The sequence below is a fragment of the Tiliqua scincoides genome, chromosome 1 (assembly GCF_035046505.1).
Source record: "Tiliqua scincoides isolate rTilSci1 chromosome 1, rTilSci1.hap2, whole genome shotgun sequence".
Lineage (NCBI taxonomy): Eukaryota > Metazoa > Chordata > Lepidosauria > Squamata > Scincidae > Tiliqua > Tiliqua scincoides.
This window is the reverse complement of record NC_089821.1, coordinates 16,500,840-16,516,210: the sequence shown is the minus strand read 5'-3', so window position 1 is coordinate 16,516,210 and position 15,371 is coordinate 16,500,840. Positions and strand designations below refer to the sequence as shown.

At 43.9% G+C, this 15,371-nt stretch overlaps 1 protein-coding gene across 1 annotated transcript in view; it reads left to right on the top strand.

Annotated features, from left to right (window-relative positions):
• TMEM87A (transmembrane protein 87A) overlaps positions 1–15,371 on the top strand; it is a 33,880-nt gene that overhangs the window by 5,790 nt on the left and 12,719 nt on the right. The window contains exons 4-11 of the mRNA XM_066618443.1: positions 2,356–2,472; positions 3,740–3,787; positions 3,874–3,930; positions 6,256–6,406; positions 9,310–9,371; positions 10,746–10,929; positions 12,341–12,440; positions 13,780–13,873. Coding sequence (XP_066474540.1) covers positions 2,356–2,472; positions 3,740–3,787; positions 3,874–3,930; positions 6,256–6,406; positions 9,310–9,371; positions 10,746–10,929; positions 12,341–12,440; positions 13,780–13,873 — 813 coding nt within the window. The remainder of the gene's footprint in view (positions 1–2,355; positions 2,473–3,739; positions 3,788–3,873; positions 3,931–6,255; positions 6,407–9,309; positions 9,372–10,745; positions 10,930–12,340; positions 12,441–13,779; positions 13,874–15,371) is intronic.

Sequence of the window (15,371 nt, the reverse complement as noted above, 5' to 3'; positions counted from 1 at the left end):
CTTCCCCACCCCCCAAAAACACTCTTTTACAGCACAAATTTAGTTTTACTTCTGTTCAGCATCTCTTTACCACTTCTGACACCATCAATATTAATCTACCATTATCATCATAATAATTCAGTGGATTGTAAAACATTTCTGGAACTTCCACTCTTGTTTTCGGAAATAGGCTGCTCAGAAACTGAGGAGCCGTGGTGGAATTTACCCAGCAGGTCAAGTTGGTGATGATGACAGGATCCCTTGCTTGCTTTTCTTGCTCATAGCAGTTGATTCAAGTGGCTCCTGTGCATGGAGAAGGGGCCTCATCACATCTGGTGAAGCAACAGTTTGCCTTGCTTCCTTCCTTTCTTTCTACAAGTTGCATATATGACTTGACTTCTTTCTTGGGTAGAGTTAAGGAACCTTTAATGTCAGAGGAGAGAGGGATAGAAATGATGTGCTTTGTCTTTCCTATGGAGATTGCAAACGAGTGCTTTGTATCTTCCATGAGTGCATCTGCATACATGAGAATGAGGCAGAACATTCTTTTGTCCTTGTTCTGAATGTTTTTCAAAGCTTTTATTTAGAGTTCATTAAGGTGTTTTACTGTTTTGCTGATGGGGGGGGGGATATAATAACCTGGATAACATTTTAAATTAAAAAGGAGGAAGAAAAATTTGGATGTTTCTGAAAAAAATTATATGAATAGCAGATATTCCATGTGTAGTCTGCCCTGTTCTATTAATTGCAAATGATTTTGGCTGCAGTCTTGTGCCTAGATATCTAGGAATAAGCCCCACTGAACACAATGGAATTTACTTCCAGTAATCATGGACAGGATTGTGCTGCATGTTATTAAAACCCATTTTTGCCCAGCCCACAGGTGTGCGCATTTGTGTATATGCAACATTGGGCAGAAATGGCTTAACAGCTTAGTTCTGTACATGTTTATGTATGTCGATCTGTGTTCTATAGGGTGTACCCAATAGTGTATTTCAGACTGCGCCTTAGTTAACATGTAATGTATTTCTTTACCTCATTGCACAACAAAGGGCGCAATTCTAACCAACTTTCTAGCACCAAGGTCAGGGCAATGCAATTCCGAAGTAAGGGAGCAAACATTGCCTTTCCTTGAGGAGGCCTCTGTGACTGCCCCCCAACTGCAGAATGCAGCACATGCCCCACTGGCACAGCTATGCCAGCGCTGAAAAGTTGGTTAGGATTGCAGCCAAAATTTCTTTACAAAATTGCTCAGTTTTTGTTGTTCGTAATCTTATGGGACATGAGCAAGACAAAATCAGGACTTGAGGGTCCAGTCCAATCCAACTTTCTGGCATTGGTGCAGCTGTGCCAATAGGGCTTGCGCTGCATCCTGTGGTGGACCTTCATGGAGGCCTCTTCAAGGTATGGTAATGTTTGTTCTCTTAGCTTGAGACTGCATTGCAGCTGTGTCAGTGCTGGAAGCTTGGATAGGATAGAACCTGTAATCTTTAACCCAGTGATTTTCAACTGTTTTCATCTCATGACACACTGACAAGGTGCTACAATTGTCCAGGCACACCGTCATTTCTTTGATAATTGACAAGGCACACCACACTGCCGGTGTGGGGCTCACATCTCCCTAATAAATGACAACCCCCCGAAATCCTGCAGCACACTTGCAGATAATTTGCTGCACACCAATGTACCATGGCACACTGGTTGAAAATTGCTGCTTTGACTTCTGCACGTGTCACTATGGCTTCCAGAATTTAGTTGTTGATGTTGTACAAATGCTATTGTGACTGCACCGCCTTAATTTTTATCTGGGAAGTTGCTTTTTGGAAATCATCTAAGCATACGATTGAGGAACATATGACAAATGTAATAATGTTTCAACCCAGTGAAGCATGTGGCGTGGCCAAAGTAGCCCTGCACCTCTTCCTTATTCTTTTCCCTCCAGTGCATGTCTTCATATGCACATTGGTGGGGGAACTTGAAGTGGGCACAGCAGAGTCTTTCCTGCCTCTGTCGTTCTGGAATTACCACTGCAGCCTCCCCTGTCCCCCATGGGGGGGTTCGACTGCTACCTTTCTTCATTTACTTGATGCCGCATTGTGTAGAAAAGCAAAATGTTCATTTTGCCTTGTGCTTGGCTAATACTGAAGCATTTGTTACTTGTTCAAAAATAGTAAAAGGGACATGTTTTTTCTGTGTACTTTGCATAGTATCTTGGGCAAGAATTTCACTTTTGAAGGAAATATTCTTCACACCTTGAGATTGTAGATGAGTGATAGATGCCCTTTAAGAATGTAAAGATGCCTTGGTGAGAAGCAGTTTTACCTTTTTATTCCCAGTTTTCTTAGAAACCAAAAAGTCACGTTCTGTTTCTTACAGGATGACGAGGTAACAAATTATTTTCAAGGCACTACCGAAAAACAGCCCGGTTGGACAGGATACTATGCTATGTCTTCGCTGTTCTTCTCCAACTGTTCTAAGCTCTTCACACCTCAGGTACTGCAGAGCCTGTGACAGGTCAGAATGAGGCAGGTGTGGGCTCAGTCTATCTCAGGGATGGGGCACTGGGCAAGTGTGCCTACACTATTCCTCCCAACTGGCTTGTGCCTTGGAACAGAGAGGTTGAAAGAAGTTGTGACACTTGCTTCCTTTACAAGACCATGCAAAATACTGATTGATATGAGCTCTTCAGGAAAGAGGAGTTTGGCTACAATCCTGTGCTCACTTACTTGGGAGTAAACTTCACTGAACTTGGTAGGACTTACATCTGAGTAAACATGTGCAGAATTGTGCTGTGGGAATTCTAGTACTGAATTCTAGTACTGAGTGGCCCATGGTTGGAGTATGACATCTGTAGGACGGACTTGGCTTGTAAGTTTTGAGGGTGAGAAGAGAGAGCAGCATTGATATACTTCTTTTACATCCTTTTTTGGGGAAGGACAGACGGATACACAGTCAGAATTGAAAAGTTTTTCAGTTTGTGTGCACTGTTGGAATAAAGCTGAGGAAAAAAAGGTGTTGACTGTGCAGGCTCATATTATGGATGCACTGTTCATCAATATTTGCAAAGGCTCCTGTCTTCGTGGGTGTCTGACAGTTCAGTGCCACACAGAGAGATGCTCTTTACACTCTCACATAACACCAGAACCAGGGGACATCCACTAAAATTGAGTGTTGGGAGAGTTAGAACAGACAAAAGAAAATATTTCTTTACTCAGTGTGTGGTTGGTCTATGGAACACCTTGTCACAGGATGTGGTGATGGAGTCTGGCCTGGATGCCTTTAAAAGGGGATGGGACAAGTTTCTGGAGGAAAAATCCATTACAGGTTACAAGCCAAGATGTGTATGTGCAACTTCCTGATTTTAGAAATGGGTTATGTCAGAATGCCAGATGCAAGGGAGGGCACCAGAATGAGGTCTCTTGTTATCTGGTGTGCTCCCTGGGGCATTTGGTGGGCTGCTGTGAGATACAGGAAGCTGGACTAGATGGGCTTATGGCCTGATCCAGTTGGGCTGTTCTTATGTTCTTAGCTGAGCAGATGAGCCTTGGGTCCTTTTGGTTTACTTCTAAGGGCCAAACTAAACACTGTGTTAAACACCTAGTCTCATGCTCTGTGTGTGATATTTTTTAAAGCATAAATGGCACCCATTGTGTGTATGTCATATGGATTGGGACCATATTATGGGAACCCTTTGCCTCCCAGTCACTGTGCTATATGTGCCATGTTCATATGTAAAAAATATTCCTCACTTTATTTTTAGGTTTTTTACAAAGAATTTGTCCACCCAGAAGTCCTCTCAAAGCCTGAGGTATTATTTTTTTTTATTAGTATGTGGAAATTTTCATTTGAAAAATATTCTTCTGGGTTTTAATCAAGCCTACTTTTGTCTTTAAGGTTTTAAAGGAGACAAGGGAGAATGGAACAAATCAGACTACTGTAATAGAGAATAATGTAAGTATGAGAGAGGAAGTATATGGAAAATAAAGGGGAGAACGACTTGGGTTCTTGTCCTTTCCTCTGTTGGAGTGCTGCTTGAATTGGTTGTGCTGCTGGTAAATTCTGTGTTCGCTTTCCTCCAATTAAGATAAAGAAAAATTTAACTTTGATTTTATAGCATTCATACTAGATTAGCACAAACTATGTTGTTTTGGAGCACTTGTTGGGTTCCTTTTCTGACCTTTTCCAGTCTGGCTTTCAGCCTGATTTGGGACGGACACAGCTTTGGTTGATCAAGTGGGTGATGTATGTTGTGGGTCCCTGTTGGTTCTACTGGATCTCTCAGAGACACTGGATACTATCAGTCAGGATATTCTTCTGGGATGCCTATCTGGGATAGGGACTGGGGCTATTGCATTGCATTGGCTCTCATCCTTCCTGGAGGGCAGGTTCCAGAAGGTAGTGTTTGAGGACTTCTGCTTGACACCATGATAGGTACATTGACTATGACTGGTTTTTGCCTGTCTCAAATCTTCAGAATGTAGTGGGGTATATTGTTTTTTAAGTAGTTCAAATAAATAAATGTTTTACTGGAGTAATGGTCCTCTCCTCCCTCTGCTTTCTCTATCCACCGTGGTCCAGCCCTCCCCCTCAGTCCTCCATTTCCCACAATTTGCTCCTCCCTCTGCAATCCTCTCCCTCCACAACCCCAGTTTGGCTGTACTTGTCGTAAGAGGGGACTAAACAGCCACCGGGTAGATGAGGCTCGTCAGCCTGGGAAGGCAGCTCATCTAAGAGAAGGAAACTCTGACCTCAAACCTCCACTGCCTTGTGGCTATATCCAGTTGTGGAAAAGGCTTCAGGAGTCAACCTTGAGGCAAAATCAGGAGCTAGAGTCCCTCAGGCAGTTTGCAACTGAACACAGTCACGCTCTGACAACTCCTGTGACGCCGCTGGAACCAACCGTATTGGCTTCTGCCTTTCCATTGGACCATTCCAGCAGCGTGGAGAGGGGGGATTTGCTGCATGGGTAACAGTCTGTCCTCCATACCCACTTTACCTAGGCCTCGCGCACTGGAGAGAACACTCCAACTTCGCCGTACGGCGTCGGCACAACAAAGCAGGGCTTTGGAACTGCAACAGAAGGCATCTATTTCTGGAACAGATCAGACGGAAAGCTCTTCAACCTCTCCAGACTGAGATCAAAGTCCAAAGTCCAGCTGAAATGTCTGCGTGACTTCCTCTTTGCCGATGATGCAGCTGTCACCGCCCACTCTGCCAAAGATCTCCAGCAGCTCATGAACTGTTTTAGCAAGGCCTGCCAAGACTTTGGACTGACAATCACCCTGAAGAAAACACAGGTTATGGTTCAGGATGTGGGCTCACCTCCCTGCATTTCAATCTCTGTGCACGAACTGTGCATGACTTTGTGTACCTTGGCTCAACAATCTCTGACGCTCTTCCTCTCGATACTGAGCTAAACAGACGCATCGGCAGAGCAGCTACCACGTTTTCCAGACTCGCAAAGAGAGTCTGGTCCAACAAGAAGCTGACGGAACATACCAAGATCCAGGTCTACAGAGCTTGCGTCCTGAGTACACTTCTGTACTGCAGCGAGTCATGGACTCTTCGCTCACAACAGGAGAGGAAACTGAACGCTTTCCACATGCGCTGCCTCCGACGCATTCTCGGCATCACCTGGCAGGACAAAGTTCCAAACAACACAGTCCTAGAACGAGCTGGAATCCCCAGCGTGTATACACTGCTGAAACAGAGACGCCTGCGTTGGCTTGGTCATGTCGTGAGAATGGATGATGGCCGGATCCCAAAGGATCTCCTCTATGGAGAACTTGTGCAGGGAAAGCGCCCTATGGGTAGACCACAGCTGCAATACAAGGATATCTGCAAGAGGAATCTGAAAACCTTAGGAATGAACCTCAACAGATGGGAAAACTTGGCCTCTGAGCGTTCTGCTTGGAGGCAGGCTGTGCAGCATGGCCTTTCCCAGTTTGTAGAGACACTTTGCCAACAGACTGAGGCAAAGAGGCAAAGAAAGTAGGCCCATGGCCAGGCAGACCGACCAGGGACAGACTACACTTGCTCCCAGCGTGGTAGGGATTGTCACTGCTGAATCGGCCTTTTCAGCCACACTTGACGCTGTGCCAGAACCACCATTCAGAGCGCGATACCATAGTCTTTCGAGACTGAAGGTTGCCAACAAGATCTTTATTGGAGGACTATCTGTCGCTTGAGTTGGCAGTCAAGAGGATGTGAAATAGGATTGAGATGCTTGTTTTGATTGCACCTGACTTGCTCTGCAAATATGTTTTTTTTTTTCAGGAAAAGAATGCTGTGATGAAAACCTGGCAAGATGGGCCTTATATATTTATTGTCCAGTTTGCACAGACCAATGAGAAAGTTAAACGGAACACAAATGATGCATTGCAGACCGTTTCAACTTCCTCAAATCCACAGGAAACTGGCATCACCAGTAAGCCATAACAGTTCATTTATTTTGTAATTTTATTTTGCGTATTCATGCATCAGGAACTGAGTTAGATGACGCTTGATCTTCAGGATTGCATCTGTGGTAATTTTGGGAGTGGGCCTCTGGGTCACAGTATGCAGAATATGACTGATTGCACTCTAGGAAGCAGAGACCAGAAGGATTCTGAGATGTTCTGTTAATTAATTGACTGCTACCCTCCTCGGTGGAAAATATTTTAGCACAGTGGTTCTCAAACTTTTAGGGAGCTTTACTCCCTCAGTAAGTCTTTGCGGGGCAGGGGCTAGGGCAGTGACGTGATCCCCAGGATTGCATCACTAACGGGGGGCGAGGGGGGGTGCTTTCACTTACTTTTAAGTAAGTGAGGCTGCAGGAGGTGCGGGAGCCCTGCGCAGCCCTCCGCATGGCTCCCTGAAGCTTGGAACATTCAGTTAAAGCGGGTGCAAAGCACCTCCTGCAAAACGGAAGCCTCAGGGAGTGCTACGGAGGGCTGCGCAGGGCTCCCCGCATCTTCTGCAGCCTCCAACAGCCCTACCTACTTAAAAGTGCAAGCACCCCCTCTCACCCCCCTTAGCGATGCGATCCTGAGGTTCATGTCACTGCCTCTCCCCTTCCCCCACCCCTTAAAAGGTTAGGGGAACCTTTACACAAACTGGTGGATTGTGACCTACCAGTTTGAGAACCACTGCTTTAGCATATTATCCTGTTCCTAAAGTTTGATATGAACAGGGAGAAAGTGAGGTATGCTCTCCTGATCAATGCTTGCACACAGTGCCTCCATTTTGTTCCCACCTCCCAAAATGGCTCTGAAGGGGAGGGAGAGGAGCTGCTTGCACGCTGCAGTGAGGCTCCCTGCAAAATTTAGCACTTTGTGTCCTCTCTAGCTATGCCTCTGCCTACACAAACATCCAATGTTATTCTCATATGTTCTCATATGAGAACTCCAAGGGGTACTTTCATATGTTGGTGGCCTCTGAAACAACCGTGAAACCAAAAATCAGTTTTGTAATTTCAGTTTTACTGTTCATATTCCTAAGAGAGCTACAAAACTTTTGTCTCACAGGCTGAGCTCTGCCCACTGTGACCTACCAAGCACTTGACTGTGTTTTTTAAAGTCCTAGGCAAGCAGCAAAAAACCCGAAGGTTTATTGAAGCCTTGGTGGGCTACCACGCATACCAGGCATGCTGTATTCTGCTTGGTGGGGTCACAACTTGTAAGGTCTTTTTTAAGGGCAAAATATTAGCAGACACGTGTTTAGTTTCAGCATAATAGTGGTTACTTGATATCAGCTTGCTTTGTTACTTGCAGGTCCTTGTTTTTTGCATTCATATACAGGGGGGCCTCCATGTCCACAGATCCCATATCTTCGGTTTCAGGTATCTGCAGATACAAGCACTCCCCTCTGCTCCCCCACACTCCAGAGGCTGAGGACGACCACCTGTGGCCTCAGCAGGCCTCAGAATGGCTGTTTCCAGCTGAGAGCCGGAAGTGACAGTTTTCAACTGAAAACAGCCTTTTTGAGGCCCGCTGAAGCCACTGGTGGATCTTCACAGCCTTGGCAGGGCTCAGATGTCCCTCCAGAGCATTCAGACTGTGGGGATGGGCATTTGCCCATATCCACAGTTTAACCTGTCCTCATGGGGGTTCCAGAATGGAACCCCTGTGGATAAGGAGTCACACTGTTACATCTGATATTTGGGGAGATAGTGGGAGGGAAAAAGTGGATTTCACATATTCCAGTCCATACAATCGGCTCATTATTAGAGACCCTTTTCCAAGTGCCTACCACCTTCTGAAGTTATATGAACCACGATAGATGAGAGAGCCTTCTCTGTTGTGGCACCCCTTCAGTGGAAAGCTCTCCCGGTGTTCCTTACCTGGCACTTCCCTTTAAGTTTTGCCAGGTAAAGCTGTTTTGATTTTCCCAGGCTGTTTTAGCAGTGACCCAAGTTTGATTTTATTTTGTTGCTATGTTTATATTTAGCTATGCTATTGTTTTCATTATTCTATTTACCCTTGTTTCACTATATTAAGTGATGTGATAGTTTTCTTAGCCCTCTGAAAAGCTATGCTAATAGAGTGGGATACACAGTTTTGTGGGATACACAGTTTTGTCTAAATAAATAGCCTAGATGACACTGGATTGGATTCAAAGTATTCCTTGTGTGAATGGCAGGCGCTTCTGTTCAAGCAAGAAAAAGTGCCCATTTTTCTTACCTTGCTTTTCTACTGCATAGTACAGTAGTTTCCTGTACTGCATAACATCCTGATCTTGTGCCTCTGCAAACCTCGATAGGAATTTTTGGGGTGCAGAAGAATATAAAGGGGGATAAATTGAAAATCGCATCCTTGTTGTATTCATACGGTGGGGTAGGATGCGATTGTTCATTTATCGTTTATGCAATTTATCATTAATGTGAATACAACAATTTTTCATTCACACAAGAAAAGTTTAGGATCCAACTTATTATTTTGGTATTTTTTCTGAGTTGATAAGAAAAACTCTTAGGGCCAAATCGTATCCAATTTTCCAGTGCCGATGCAGCTGTGCCAATGGGGCGTGCACTACATCTTATGGTGGGGAGGCAGTCCTAGAGGCCTTCTCAAGGTGTGGGAACATTTGTTCCCTTACCTCAGGGCTGCATTCTGGCTGCACTCTGGTGCTGGAAAGTTGGATAGGATTGGACCTTTACACTGGTATGCATCACAAATGCGTTACTATTATGGAATGGAAAGCAGAAGAGAGACACATCAAATGACATGATAACTGGCATAAGAATTGCATTCACATGACAACATGACTGATGTTGGAATGAAGGAGTTGTACTTGCAGTTCTGTGTCAGCAGTTCTGATTCCTTGCTCTTGTCTTTGGTTGTGTTTTGACAGTGATCGTGGAAGTGGTGGGTCCCTATGAGTATCTTTCTCTTGCAGATTATCCTCTCATGATTGTAAGTTCATTTAATTATCTGATAGAAAATACTAGTAATTGATTTTCAAGCATATGCAGATAAATAGTCTTGATAGCTTACTGGCAATGAAAGGCTTCTTCACAAGTCCAGATGACTGTTTCCCCCTTGGACTCCTGTTTATCAAGACCAGGCTCAGGAAACTGGAGAATGGAATGGGGAGGAAGTGGTTAATCCAGGCATCCAAGTCTGTCACTGGGGCCAGTCCTTGTTACCCAGGTAGTGAGGGAGGGCAAGCAATTGGGTGGAGCTTTCTAGAGAAGAGAGGAAAGATGAGTGATTGAAAGCAGCAACAACTGCTTCTTGTAACCATCACTATCACTTAAATTACATTCCTTGTTCTGCAGAGTTAAATAATTAGTATGTCAATATGCAATATAATTTTTAGTACATTTGGCAGTTTTGGCCTGCCAAGGTTGTGGAGTCCAGATAAAGGTTGAGGTTGGAGCCAAAATCAGTAGGATGCTGTAGCTGAAACTGCACTGGAGATTAGGGAGTACAGCAGGGAACTGCAGCGGGAGGCTGAAACCAATGATAACAGCACTTTGATTGCCACAGCATAATTGCACCGATCTTCCATTTTCTTGTGCAAACAAGAATATATTGTTGGTTTTTTAGATCGTTCTTTTGTGGGAGGGTGCGACTTTGTTTCTTCTCGAGTTCAAGTGTTTCCTGGTAGAAACGGGAGATTTTTTTAGAAGAATACCTTAAAGTATTTGTTGGTGGAATCTTCTGCTACAAAACTGAGAAGCAGATTCTATTTGAGTTAAAGTTCCTGAAATCTCTTAGTGCAGTGTTTCTCAAACTGTAGGTCGGGACCCACTAGGTGGGTCGTGAGCCAATTTCAGGGGCTCCCCCCATTCATTTCAGTATTTTTAATATATTAGGCTTGATGCTACCATGGGATGTGACTGCATTTAGGGAAATTTTACAGACCTGTACTTTTAACAAGCTACTATGTATATTCTTTTTACAATGCTAGTAAATGGGACTTACTCCTGGGTTTGTGTGGGTAGGACTGCAGCCTAGGATGGTAAAAAATTTTTCCTGCTTGATGATGTCACTTCATGACATCACTTCTGGTGAGTCCTGACAGATCCTCATTCTAAAAAGTGGGTCCTGGTGCTAAATGTGTGAGAACCACTGTCTTAGTGATTTGAAATTTTCTTCCTAAAATTTATTTTAAAGATCAAATCTTCTACCTTGAAAGACAGGTTTTTACTTCCCGCAGAAGTATTTGTACTATGAAAAGTTGTTAAAGCAAGAAAATCTAGGAGGAAAAGATCCCTATAAGCAGCTATGGAAATGCTGGTTGAAACTATTAGTTTCCAATTTTCTTTTGTCTCTATGTAACAGTTTTTCATGGTGATGTGCATCGTATATGTATTATTTGGAGTTCTGTGGCTTACATGGTCAATCTGCTACTGGAGGGACCTCCTGAGGATCCAGTTCTGGATTGGTGCCGTTATCTTACTAGGAATGTTAGAAAAAGCCGTTTTCTATGCAGAATTCCAGAATATCCGCTACAAAGGAGAATCTGGTATGTGGGAATAACATTTAAATAATATTTATTTGAAAGAAACAGGTCATAGATAATAAGCTGTCATCAACATTAGTGATAGTAGCAAATGGTAGTGTAGAAAATACAATCAAAACATTGTTTACTGTCAGTGGTGTAGCTAAGGGAGTGCAGAGGGTAGCAGTTGCACCAGGCAGCAAGCTTTAGGGGGGCAACAAGCCGAGCTTGACACAAGTGACCACAATTGTGAAAATCTTGGTATGTATGAACAATACCATCATGTTATATATCATTGGAAAGGTAATTTAATGCAGAATGCAATGAAACAAACAGCACTGGCATATCTGTATTCTATCAAAAGTTATGGCCAATTAAGCAGAAAATGAAAATACAATTGCCTTATGGAACAAAAAGTGGATTTTCTTAACTCAAAACTGACCCATGAGACTGATTGTTCTGGGAGTCAGTGTCATATTATCATGTTATTGACATGTGGCAATGACATGTTATTATGATATAGCATGAAACCAATAAGGTGTTAATATGAGTCAGCTCTCATTTCCATGTATCATAATACAGTTACCCCTGCTAACTGAGTAAAAGGCACTTTTTCAATTGGTGCCCTTCTTAAATTTAGCAAGGGGAGAATAACCGTCCCTCTTCACCCCAGCACAGTGTCTTTTACCTATCAGGGACACACTTTTTATTTATTGACTTAATTAATTTGATTTTGTCTGGGGGGGGCTACAGATCTTCTTTGATCCCAGATAGCAGATAGATGCCTTAGCTATGCCACTGACTGGGGGGAGGCAGCAGAGCAATTAGGTGGCAAGCTGCTGGAGGGAGGAGGTGAGTTCCTCCCAATTTTCACTTTAAGAAAGCCCAGGTATGACAGATAGAGTAAGGGCGCAATCCTAACCCACTTTCCAGCACCAATATATGCAGCTCCGAGGTAAGGGAACAAGCATTCCCTTACTTCGAGGAGGCCTCCGTAAGTGACACCCAACTGCAGGATGCAGCACATGTCCCACTAGCACAGCTATGCCAGTGCTGGAAAGTGGGTTGGGATTTGGGCCTAAGTCCCACTGAATTCAGAAATTTACTCCCTGGAAATCAGACTGAAGGCTTTGTTTCATGGAGCTTGCTTTTTAACATGTATACTTAGGATTGCGGTCATTCTACAGAGGGATGTCTCACGAGGAAGCACTAAAAGAGTATATCTTGAATCATCTTTTTGAAATATTTCAAAATACCATTTTGTATTTAAGACTTTTGCTTTATTATTTGGCATCTGGTGAATGAATTGCCAGTTTTGTTGCAATTATCTGGTGTAGTAAAATCAGTTGGAACTTTTGTTGTAACTCCATACAACTTCAACTACTGAGAATTATGTTTAGTGACCCGGCTGTTTTGTGGTGTTGTTTGTTGACAGTTAAAGGAGCGCTGATACTGGCTGAGCTGCTTTCAGCACTGAAACGTTCACTCGCTCGAACTCTTGTCATTATAGTGAGTCTGGGATATGGAATAGTCAAGTGAGTACCAGCCTTTCTGAAATTTTCCATGTTCTAAATCAGTGTCATTGAAGGAGTTGGATGTTGCTGGGTTCTCTCTACCCATTTTGATGCAACCTGTTTTATACAGGTGCGCTCTGGTATCCTCAGGGGTTCCATTCTGGAACCCCTTGTAGTTGGTTAAAACCCTGGAAACCGGGGACACCCCCTCTTCCCTCCAGAGGCAAGGGGAGGCGAGGGTCTTCTGAGACCCACAGAGGCCTTGCACATGAGGCCCAGCTCTCCTATGCCTTTTAAAGGCATAAAAATGTAACTTCCAGTTTTATGGAAAAAAAACAAAAAACCAGAAGTTACTTTTTTTTTTTTTGCCAAAATGGCCATTCTGAGGCCTGCAGAGGATGCGGGTGGATGTGTGTGGTCAGAAGATCTTCCTGATGCAAGTGGAACGCAGCTCCTGTTGCCTCTGGAGGGTACAGGGAGTGGCATACTGGTTGGCATAATGGTAGGTTTTTTTTTACATGACTTGCAGATAGTGCTGCATCCTGGGATGGGGGGACATTCATGGAGGCCTCCACAAGGTAAGGGATTGCACATGCAATCCCTTGCTTCAGGGTTGCACTGTGGCTGCATCAGCAATAGAAAGTTGGATAAAATTGAGCCCTAAGTCACACAAAGCCTGCAATGATTTGTTCTTGTGTATGTTGCAAGTCTGAGTCTCAGGCCTGCAGTTGGAAGGATCTGCAACTGATATTGCTCATAGCGTCCTTGAGAACATCAATGGAGACCCATTATCTAGATCAGGGGTGTCCAAACATTTTGGCAGGAGGGCCACATCATCTTTCTGTCGCTGTGTTGGGGGCCGGGGAAAAAAAAGAATTACTTTACATTCAAAATTTGAATAAATTTACATAAATGAATTTGTTAGAGATGGAATTTATATGAATGAATGAAGGTCTTGCAGTAGCTCAAGGCCTATAAAAGGCCTTGCACAAAGCAAGCCCAGCCTTTCCTTCGCTGCCACTGCTGCATCACAGATGTGAAACATCAAGAAGTGGAAGGAGCCGTCATCCCACAGCTCAGGTGAGAGGTCGAACAGTCGTTCTCATGCTGAGAGCAGTTTTGTCAGGACAGCAGAGGCTCCAGCAAGTCTCTGGAGGGCCAGAGGCTCATTGGAGACTGGGGACTCCCCGTGGGCTGGATTGATAGGGCTGCAAGTGGCCCCCAGGCCAGAGTTTGGGCACCCCTGATCTAGATGGGCAATGAATTTGTTAGAAGACTTGGGATTTGTGCTTCATGTCATTTGCTAGGCTGAAGTATGCTTTGACTTTGTTTTAAATTTCTTTCTTTATTCCCATTGCAGACCTCGCCTTGGAGTAACTCTTCACAAAGTAATTGTGGCCGGAGCCCTCTATTTATTGTTTTCTGGCATGGAAGGTGTCCTTAGAGTCACAGGGGTTAGTAATCAGATATTGGAATGTTACGTGTCTTGTATTCATAGTAGTTGATAACTTTAGCATATTGCAAGTCTGCACTATATAATAAGTCACTGATTTTCAAGCTCACTTTGACATCCCTTCTGTCGGGGTCCGGGAGGTATAGGGAGCCCTATGGAACCCTCTGCAGGTCTCCCTGCAGCTTGTACAAAGTAAAAAAAAAAGTGATTGTGACCCACTTCTGGTTTCACAGTTGCAACCCATAAGAGGGTTCTGATCACTTTTTAAACTTTCTACGAGCTGTGGGACACCCTCCAGAGGGCTCTGCAGGACTCCCCACATCCCCTGGACCCCAGCAGCAGCTAAGGAACATTAAAACAAAGCCTTCTCTTCCCCTGCGGAGGTGCAGTCCTGAGGAGTGCGTCACTGCCTCCCCCTTCCTCTGTCCCTTAAAGGGAAAGGGGCAGTGGTTCTCCAGCTGGTGGTTCGCAACCCATCAGTTTGAGAACCACTGTATAGGTAGTAATGGAAGTTTTTGATTTGAGTGAATTCACTGTTCATCTGAACTGAACTTTTTTTCACTAGAAAAGAGAGGTTTTTTACTGGTGATATAATCTGCTTTAACATTCTGTGTAGATTAATTCTGACTTCATTATTAACTTTCGTTGGTGAACCCAATTTTGTTTCTCTTTTCTACATTGCTTCTATTGTGTGTGCATGTGTTCAAATGACGAAGTGTTCACTAGTGGCATAGCTAGAGAGGATGCAAAGCACTAAGTTTTCTAGGGAGCCTCACCCTAGAATGTGAGGGGCATGCAAGTGGCCCCTCCCCCTTGGAGCCATTCTGGGCAAAATGGAGGGGAGCAAAATGGAGGCGAATGCCTCTCTCCGAAGGGGAAGGGCTGCTTGCACGCTGCAGTGAGGATCCCTGCAAAACTTGGTGCTTTGCACCCTCTCTAGCTATGCCACTGGTGTTCACCAAGTGAGTTATCCTCAGTTCCATCTGATTCACACTTTTTTGTTTTTTCTAATGATGTGTTGTGCAGCTGTTAAGTCTTACAACTCCATGTGCAGAAACGTAGTTGCACCTCTAAAATGGGGACCTTGAAAGGCAAACAGACACAAATAATAGATAATACAGACCCTCGTTGTGTGGAATGAAAGTGAGATAGCCTGTAGAAGTGTGCTTTATCTGCAGTCATTTTACAGGACATGACATACTTTCCCAGCGAATTTTAGCAGGTGTCTGTGATGCATTAGTGTCGACATACATTATTTTATGAAAGAAATGTATGTTTATGAAAAGATAGTTATTTGGTATTGGAAATTATTTTGGTAATATGAAAGTATAGGATACTACAAAAGTCTCAAATGGTCATGGCTTCCTGGAAAGAACTTGTTTTACATACAACACCACACATGGACTAATAAAAGCTGCAGAACTTTGGGAGCATGTGGCTTTGGCTGAAGAAGGTTTGTACTTGGATGGCTTGTTCTTCCCACTATTGAGAGCAGCTGT